This window comes from Polypterus senegalus, chromosome 1 (assembly GCF_016835505.1).
Source record: "Polypterus senegalus isolate Bchr_013 chromosome 1, ASM1683550v1, whole genome shotgun sequence".
Taxonomy (NCBI): domain Eukaryota; kingdom Metazoa; phylum Chordata; class Cladistia; order Polypteriformes; family Polypteridae; genus Polypterus; species Polypterus senegalus.
This window is the reverse complement of record NC_053154.1, coordinates 273,006,902-273,017,092: the sequence shown is the minus strand read 5'-3', so window position 1 is coordinate 273,017,092 and position 10,191 is coordinate 273,006,902. Positions and strand designations below refer to the sequence as shown.

The 10,191-nt window shown below is 36.2% G+C and overlaps 1 protein-coding gene across 1 annotated transcript in view; it reads right to left on the bottom strand.

The window, feature by feature from the left end:
• Positions 1-9,969, bottom strand: part of LOC120542159 (ubiquitin domain-containing protein 1) — a 35,443-nt gene extending 25,474 nt beyond the window's left edge. The window contains exon 1 of the mRNA XM_039774398.1: positions 9,027-9,969. Coding sequence (XP_039630332.1) covers positions 9,027-9,108 — 82 coding nt within the window. The 5' untranslated portion in view covers positions 9,109-9,969. The remainder of the gene's footprint in view (positions 1-9,026) is intronic.
• Between the last annotated feature and the right edge of the window lie 222 nt (positions 9,970-10,191).

Genomic DNA, 10,191 nt, shown 5'->3' with positions numbered 1-10,191 from the left:
TTTCATGCACAATCATCTCTATGGTTTACAAAGAATGGTAACCGAAAAAGGGAAACTGGCATAGTGAACGGCAGTTCACAATAATATGGGCAGACTGGTTTCAGCCGATAGAAAGGCAACAGTAACTCAAATAACAACTTGTTATAGCTGAGGTACAGTATGCAGAAGAGAATCCCTCAACACACAACATGTCAAACCATGAAGCAGATGGTCTACAGCAGTAGCAGACCGCACCAGGTGCTGCTCTTGTCAGCAAAGAACAGGCAACTGAGTCTACAATTCACACAAGTTCACCAAAACTGGACAATAGAAGATTAGGAAAATGTTTCCTGGTCTGATGAGTCTTGATCTCTGCTGCGACATTCAGATGGTAGGCTCAGAATTTAGCATCAACAACATGAAAGCATGGATCCATCCTGCCTTGTAGCAACAGTTCAGGAAGGTAGTAGTGTTGTAATGTTGTGGGGGATATTTTCTTGGGAAACGTTGGACTTCTTAGTACCAATTAAGCCTTGTTTAAATACCATAGCCTACCCGAGTACTGTTGCTGACCATGTCCATCCCTTTATGACAGTACAGTACCCATCTTGTGATTGCTACATCCAGCAGGATAATGCAACCATGTCACAAAGCTCAAAATGTCTTGAACATAACAATGAGTTCTCTGCACTTAAATGACCTCCACAGTCACCAGATCTCAATCCTATTAGAGAACTTTGGGATGTGCTAGAATGGGAGATTCACATCATGGATGAACATCTGACAAAACTGCAGCAACTGCATGATGCCATCATGTTAATATGGACCAATGTCCCTGAGGAATGTTTCCAGCACCTTGTTGAATCTATGCCAGGAAGAATTATGGCAGTTCTGAAGGCAAAAAGGGGTCCAACCATATATAGACGTAAGCAAATAATAGCACTGTAAATAAAATTGCCTTCCCATCCATTTTCTATATTAATGCATATTTATCATGTTTATTTCCATCTTATCTGTCATGTGCAGGGTTGATTCTACCTTTGTGCCTGCTTCTGCAAGGACAGGGCCTTGCCTTGGTGGCTCCTAACTGAATAAAGCAGGCTCAACAATGAATGGCTGGACAAACAAAAAGTCAGATATTAAATAAACATTACCATTACAACAAAGTTATGTAGTGCACTTGCCAGCTTTAACATAATAACTTGCAGTCTCTTTAGGAAACATAAATTGCAGGCAGAAATGTATTATACTACTTTCTAAAACATGTCAAAATCTCGCAAGTAAATTAACAGCAAAGGAACACTAGGAAATGGGATAATTAGAAAAAAAAACAAAACATGGTCTAAAAACAGGTAGAGAAAAGAATACTAGAAAATATCAAAAACATATCTTCAAATTACAATTTTTATAAATGAAAGCTTCAAATCATTTTTCAAAGCCTAATGCACAAACAGAAATGAATGTCTAAAGAAAACAAGGCAAACACAAATTAGTATGTAAACATTCTCAGTGCTACATATACTGTAGGATTGTAACAAGTGTGTTATTTTTCATTATGATTATTTTTACTTTTTTGATTGAAGTGCATTTGAACCTCATGAAATACCTATGGCTTCAGCAGCATTACATAAAAGATACAGTTTAAAACCACAGCTTTTAAATGAGTATGACGCTTAAAAAATGGACTTTCATAAAAAGGGGTGAAAAAGAGAAAGCTGTGCTAGCTTCATTCTATTGGTAATGCACAGAAGAAAAAGAAAAAAAAATGGTAGTTTTGCAATTTGTCAAATATTATTGATATTTTCATTTTTTCATACATTTTTCCCCAAAAGATTTAGTATATGTGTATTAAGGTTTTCAACACCAGAAAATTTAAATACAATTTTATTTGTATTGCATATTTTGTTTGATACCTTATTAAGTTTTTATTAGCATTATGTTTTACATATTTAATGTGTCCCCATTTTGTTTTTAGTGGTTGTTGCCATTTTGAGGTTTGGTTGCCTTGATGAAACTGTCATAATCTAGATTTTGTTTTACATTTTACAGCCATTTCTTTGAACTTTAAAAATAGAGGTTTCATTTGGGAGGGCTTAGTGGACAAAGTATTTAATATTCAGGTTTTTTTTTTTAGGATTATTTTGTTGATGATATTTATGAAATGTCTTCTCACAGTGCCATTTTATTTTAACTATGGGCTGCCTATTATTTATTTTTTTTTAAATGTTTGTGATGCTGAGTTGCCAGGATGTTTGCTAAACAGTATAACTGGGTGTTTTCAGTGTCTGATGTCATTTCTACAGTGGAATAAAGGACAACACTGTACAGTTCCTGGATGTTCCAGTTTGTGGATTTGATAAAAGAATTAAAAAGTTAAGAAACTGAGTGCTTCTGTTAAGTTCAGTACAAATTACTGTTTCCCCCAACTACATTTTACATCTAAATTTCGCTCAATTTCTTGTTCTTCACTGGTTTTTGACTCTTTCACAACACTCTTCAACATAAAACTTTCATTTCATGTCCTAATCGTGTTTTTATAGATCACCGACTTCTCGTTTACAACCTTGGTTTATTTTAGTTAAAAACAATCTGCATTTTCCACTCTTCACCACTGTGACCTTGTAGTTCTGTCATCAGTGCCGGAAGCACACTTATGGAAACCACACAGTGTGATAATCATCATTGTGTACTTGGTAATATTCATCATCTGGTCAAAGTATTATAATCTATGTAGTCTGCCATTCGTACCATCATTTGGCTGAACAGCTTGTGATTGCTCGAAAATGTAAAACACAGTTTTTTTTTTTTTTCCTAGAGGCCTAATCTAATGTTCCATACCATCTCATTTTTTATAGAAACTAAAGATACTGTGAGCCATTACTTAGTATGCTAAATGTTGCACTGCAACAATCATTATGTTTTTTTGCTTCATTATCAAAATCTGAATTTAGGCAAAAATAAAATACAGATCACATGAATAATGTTTTTGTTATGCCTGACTTTAAGGAAAATGTCCCAAATCAGCATTCAACTAAAGATGGAGGTTATGTGTAACTAAAATAACTAGTTGATATTGAAAATTATTCTTTAAAAAGTGACCTATTACAGTAACAGGAGTAAAATCAGAAATAAGGCAGTTATTTCCAATTGTCTTTCATGAGAAAAGGAAGCTAGCTTTTGCTTGCCAACATGGATGCTTAACAGTTCTAAAATAAGATGAGCAGTTCAATCGGGTGGAAAAATTGATCCTAAAATGCACTAAGAACGGGTATGTTTAGGTAGCAGAAGGCACTATACATTTTAATAATGAAGATTGAAGCTAACCATTAAAAAACAGAAATAGGTTGATCCTGGACATGATTTACAAAATTGAAGCTGGAAACTTCTACAATAATGCATAACATGTCTGCAGTAATATGATGCCTAAATTAATGTTACGTGAACAACCATTCTTTTACATTTGAACCTTAGTTTTCCCCTCTAATAAGAATTTTTGTAATAAAATCAAATTATATATGAATATTAACATTCCCTCTGACAACTCTAATTTTCTCTTTAAACTACGAGATAGCTGTAGCCATGAGACACCTTCTAGAAATGGTAAACACAGTTCTGCTAATATGAACCAATTGTTTCAAATCCTGAACACAATACTTCAAAGACGTTTAAGTCAGAAATTTAGCTAGGCTATTCCAAAGCACTACATTTTTTTCCCTCAACCATTGTAATGCATACTTGCTCACATGTTCACTGTGCATTTAAACTTCATTTCATGGACTGCTTGCTTATTATTCTCTAAAAGAAACCTTGGATATAAAACAGAACATGTAGTTTCTTCAAAGATGGGATTTCATCCAGATCCTAATGCAGCAAATTAAATCAATACCTTGAAGATACAATTACGCTGGTTGACCAGTAGCATGAGATTCTCAAATATAAAATGCAGTGCTAGAATTTCCCTAGACAAAATAAGCCAGCCAAATGTTTCACTTTTGACTCCTCTGATCATTACAAACTGTTTCAGAAACTGTGAGGCTCAAGAAAGAACAAACTGGTAAACTTAAGTTAAGCACTCAAATGTTTATTAGAAAGGAAGGCATGAGCCTTATTTCTTTAACACAAATTCAATTTTGCCCAGTATCTTTCTTACTGAGTCATGAACATTGAGCTTAACTGCAGTAAATTAGGTCTAAGTGAATGTACACTTTCCTTTTTTGACTTGAGGAAAATGTGTTCTTTGTTCCTGCAAAGATTGACAGGATGGAAATACAGTATCTGTGATGTCTGAACACTTGCTAAAACCTTCCCCATATGTACAAGATGACCACAAATGTGGTTTGGTTACACCCTACGACCTTTCAAATGGAGCTCTATGCATCTTTATATTTAAAAAGCAAAAAATGAAGATTAGGAAATAATGATTTGTTCTGGTCTACAAACATGTTGATGGTACTCTCGGAGAAAAAACTGAATGACCATGGAAATATGTAATGTGGCAGGATAACTGCACTAAAATGCCATAGAATTAAATAATGCGTTTCTAATTAACAAACTGTTTTCAGTTTACCCTTAGTTAACTAGTTATCTGTTAGTTCACTTTGAATATTTTTATTGTTTGGCTGCTAGACAGTCAAAAAAAGTAATGGTCAGAACAGGTTAATTAAAACTAAGGAAAAAGAACTGTGTTCATTAGAAGCAGGAACTGGTTACTAATTGAGGAAACACCTGGAATGAAAACCTGAAGCTACTGTGACACTCCTCCCCTAAAAACAGTAGAATTATTATAGACTAGCCACACCAGCTGAAGAAAGGTAACAAAATAAATTTAAAACTATTTGCTATGTCTTGACCTGCATGTACATTCATTGCTTTTCCTCAGCATTCCCATGTGTCTGAACCTCTCTTGATCAGTGCTTCCTCTCTCTAGCATGTTCCCATAAAGCCTGCTTTCTCAGACTGTCATTATTTTCAAGGTGACTTTCTCGTATCCTGTTAGGTTTTATACTTCCCATATTTGCAGGCAACTCCCTAAGTGTGCTTACTATGCCTTTTCTGGTCCTCATGTGTCTCACACTTGCACTTCCTCTTTCCATTGCATTACCAAACCTAAACTGACCAATGAAATTGCTCTGAGGGACTGCACACAGTAAGTAGACCTGGGCAGAATTCAGACTTAGGAAGATGTGGCAAATACAATTAATTTAGTCTAAAGTTTATTACAAGTAGTAAGTCATAATAATATTAAACGGCTGAGTTATGTAACATTGTCCCATGTGTTCATGGAACGGTGGAAAAGTAACTACAAACAATCTATTTACATATGTTTATTTCCCTTAAACATGTTTAGTTTTGTAGTATGTAACTATTGTTAACACTGCTTCCTTGTATAAATTATACTTTGTTATTCCTTCCTTGCAAAGAACCCCAAACTGTAATAACTAACTTTGAGACAATATGGCCTCACCCAGGGTGGCTTGGGAACATGATACAAAAGGTAAGGGAACATACTTGATTAAAGAAAAAAAATTAAAAGTGATAGGCAGCAATTGAGCTTTGATTTTTTTTGGGATGAAAGGCAAACATGCTGATCATCACAACGGAACCTATGTGGAACTGTTTCACTTTTCATTGATCACAGTGCAGTATTTTCAAATTACTCTATTTTGAAACGTATTGGTTTCTTGGCTTTGTTCAGTTATTATTTGTAAAGCTTTGTCTATTTAAATATGAACAAATTATTGCATTTACACTAAATATGATGAACAATTTTAAATTTTTTTATGAGATATGAGTCAGCTATGCTGTTTCAAGAATCACTTAGTGGGGCAAGGTGAAAAGTTGATGTGAAAGACCTACAGCTTCAAATATGACAGAAAAACAGTGGACAGTGCTAGGCAGGTTGCAATGATGCTGTAATGGTGGGAGATTATGCCTATTACCCCAAATTAGAATAACTCCAGAGCAAATACAAGCAAGCAGGGAGACTTGAGGCCATGGCAAAAACAGCAAGGGGAATTTTTGATAAAAATATAGAAATATAATGAGTGGGTATCGAAATCAGATTTCTTGTTTGAAAGGCAAGTGTGCTAACTACCACCTCCACCATGACCTGCACACTGTTGTTTCTTTGTTGACTACAGTGTAGCATTTTTTGTGACTTGCTCAAACTTCAGCCTGCCATGAAAGTTATATATTAAACCAAACGTATGTTAAGAAGTATTAGCATTCCAAATTTCAAATCTGTGACTTGAAAAACAAATAAACAGAGACTGTGCTTTGTAGATTCAGAGATTATGCAATGGCGTGATATGAAACTTAAAGTATTGCACATCTTATAAAAAGAACTTACAAATCATAGTAGATTAATCACATCCAGACAAGGTATTTGTGAGACCTAATTTGGAATATAGTGTGCAATTTTAGTCTCTATATACAGTGGTGTGAAAAACTATTTGCCCCCTTTCATCAAACACATTAAACCATGTAGGTTTGGATTTTTTTTCTCCCTAAATAATAAAAACCATCATTTAAAAACTGCATTTTGTGTTTACTTGTGTTATATTTGACTAATGGTTAAATGTGTTTGATGATCAGAAACATTTTGTGTGACAAACATGCAAAAGAATAAGAAATCAGGAAGGGGGCAAATAGTTTTTCACACCACTGTACCAGGGTTCTTTAACTGTTGTATTTAATGGGAATGGGTCGTGGATGCTTTGCAAAGTGGGTTATGGTGGTTCTCTGCAGGTAAATTAAGAAGTCTACATTGCTCAATGGTGCCCCTGTAGATGTGGGAAGAATGGTGGGAGGTAGCCTTGCGCTCTTCAGCCACTGAAGTAGGTGGAGTCACAGCAGTGCTTTCTTGGCTATGGAAGTGGTATTAATTAACCAAGTAAGGTCAGCTTCCAGTTGCACACCAAGGAAATTAGTGCTCTTCACCAGTTCCATTACAGAACCCTTGATATGAAGTCGGGTGGGGACAGAATGGGCCTTCCTGAAGTTAACAATCATCACTTTCAAGAGGCAGATTGTTACACTTGCACCAGTCAGCCAATCATCGCATCTCCATTCTGTAAGCTGACTCATCTCCATCGTTGATGAGACCCACCACTGTTGTGTCATCTAACACAATCATTAAACTTGACACAACAGCAGAGCTCTATACAACTGTATAATCAAGAGTCAACAGAGTGAACAGAAATGGGCGGAGTACACAGTCCTGTGGGGCACCAATGCTAAATGTAATGGTATCGGAGATGGTGAATTTGATGCGGATGGTCTGGGGACTCTCTGTCAGGAAGTCCAGAACTCAGTTGCACAGGAAGGTGTTGTAGCATAGCATGCCCAAATTCCTTATGAGCTTCTGAGGGATGATGATGTTGAAAGCCGAACTGATGTCAATGAAAAACATCATAGCATAAGTGTGTGCCATACACACACATACAAAAAAACTACACCAGAGAAAATCCAGAAATCTCTATGGATTAGGCTTGCAGGAAGTTTACTACAGTATAAGGGAGTAAGGATTGACTTGAAACTTTTCAGTTTAAACAAATACTGTAGACATTAGGAGGGCTCAAGTGCTTGAAGTTATGAAATTAATTATTATAGTGGATGCCAGACAGTTGCTTACATTAACAATAGTTGTTCAACTGGAATACAGGGTAAAATTGTAAATTGTTTAAAGATACATTTAGCACACATATTAGAAAATGATTCTTCACATGCAAAATCACAGATATATAAAATATTTTGGTGACCTTTAAACCTTGCACAAATTAGGTAAAGAGGGATTGACCTGCTATCCTGGGCAATATAGCCTTGCCTGTTCTTGCTAAAATTGATCTTATTGAAAACAAATTTGACCAAATACATTGTGACAAATATACAATAATGCAGATATCAGCTAGGACATGTATATTTGTCAAACTGTCATGAAAACATTTAGGCTACCACTGCACCTCTAAAACGTTTATCCAAGATCACGCTTCTATATTTATTGCATGTTATGTGTATAATTCCTCCTTATATTGTTTCATTGTAAAGTTGACATGCAATTCTAAATCTGGTATCCTTATGAGGAACTGTTATAAGGCACTAGAAGGAAATAAAGACAAAGTGTGGCATAGTGGTTAAGGGTTTAGACTTCAAACACTGTGCTTGTAGGTTCAGAGCCCAGTAGGCCCTTCTGACACTGTATTGTATCTCTAACATGGTAAGTTGCCATTGATAAGGTGTCAGCCAAATAAGTAAGTAATAATTTAACAGAGACAGAAACTCAATAATTGGAGAATAATTAACTTGTGAGAGACATAATAGGAAATCTGAAGAGTGATGATGGAGAGCTTATGAGTATTTGTTACTTCAATAGAGCATGTCATTAGAGCCATACATAAGCTACACTAATGACGCATATGAAACTTGACCAAATGGTGCTTTACCATAGCTTTTAAAAGCTATGCATATCTCAGACAATGTAAACACTAAAACTTTTATACTCATTGATTAAGCACGGAAATGAAGGTTCACAAAACATCCATTTACCAGCTATTACCCTTTGTCAACCAGAGGGAAAATCAATTTCCCATTTGATGCAAAATAAACTAATGGAAATAAATTTCACGAGTGAGACAAAAGTTGATAAATTATCTTTTGTATTAAATTGACCCGTTTTGAGTGTGCTCTGGATTGGTGTGTAGCCTAGGTATGTGCCAGGCCCCGCCCACCTCCACTGAAAATCGTGAGGTGTGCGGAATTAAAAATAATAACAACAAAAACAGTCTGTCATCGCGATATTCACTGCATCAACTAACACATAAAATTAGTTATGTACCTACTCTGTTAATTATCAGTTCAACTTCACAACACTTGCCTTTCACTTTATTATATAAAAGCCAATATATACTGTACTGTAAAAATTAACCAGTACTAGAGATCTGTTAAAGTGTCAACAGTGCTTGAATTCAGCTGAATGACCTCGTTTGTGGTTTTCACTTACAGGACTAGAGATTTCCTAATAGATCTCATGAGAAAGACTGGCTGCTTACCTCCACGCTTACGTGGGTTGCGTGCGTTGCTCCTCGTTGACCCCTGGGTGTCTGCCCGTTCTCTGCCGACACATCCTCCCATTTCTTTCAGATAAATTTGAACCCCATGCAGAAAGTCAAATAGAAAATACTTCAGAAGTTGCTCTCAGATTCTTCTGCTGCTTTAGAAATATTTTTCTGGTATTTTTGTCCCCCTTTTCTTTTGTTCTACCTTATCCGATCTATATCTTCTAAAGAGTTGTATCGGAAAGACAAAGACATTGAAAATATGGTGTGTTTTTCTTCTACCGACACCGAAAGCAATTACCTCCCATGCAATTACTTAATCCTGTATTTCGCTAATCGGCCCGTTCGTAATAGGGGCTTCAGCTTTAGAACTGTTTAGTTTAATTTAATTATACCTCTTGTTCTCCGTAATGTCCCAGGCTCGAAAAGTACGAATTGACTCTGTGTTTACAACCTTTTTATGAATCGTAAAGGTTAAAGGCTGAGTTATGGCTGAAGAACAACGCAAATCAAAATGTATCGCTTAATTCCGTCATTCTTGCTGTTCCGTCATTCTTGCTGTTTTGGTTCAGGCTACGAGGAAGATTAGTAAACAATTTTAGATTTAATGGTTCCCAATGGTCTGAATATTTTATACATAAATGCTAATGTTTTCGTCACCGTAACTCAAAACCGCGAAGTTATTTCAGTCTCCAATGTATATAACTTTCTCCGGGTCCAATCTCCCTCTTCGCTCCTAAGAGTCTTGCTGCCTTCGATTTTCTCAGAGCCATCCAGTTTATCTTCGTAAGTAAAACATGTGATGTTTCCCGATCAACGCAATTCAAGATTGACTCTCTGCATGTTTATTTCACTCCTGTTTTCCTCAGTTGCTCCTGAAGTCTCTGCTGGTTTTAAAACCCCTTCCTGCTGGAAACAGACTCAGCATATAATGCGCCTGCGCAACCGCGCGGCATTGTGGGCGGGAATTGACGGATTTCGTTTCACTTGAGAGGCTCGGCTCTACGGCCGTGTCCTCCTCAATCACGTGACAAGGGTGATACTATTTAAATCAACTTGCCACTACTTTCGCAAGTATACATTTGTTACTGACAGTAGTGTGAGTTAGTGTTGGGAAATTGTGCTGGGAAACTTTTTCTCGTGGATTTGTTTGCGTTAT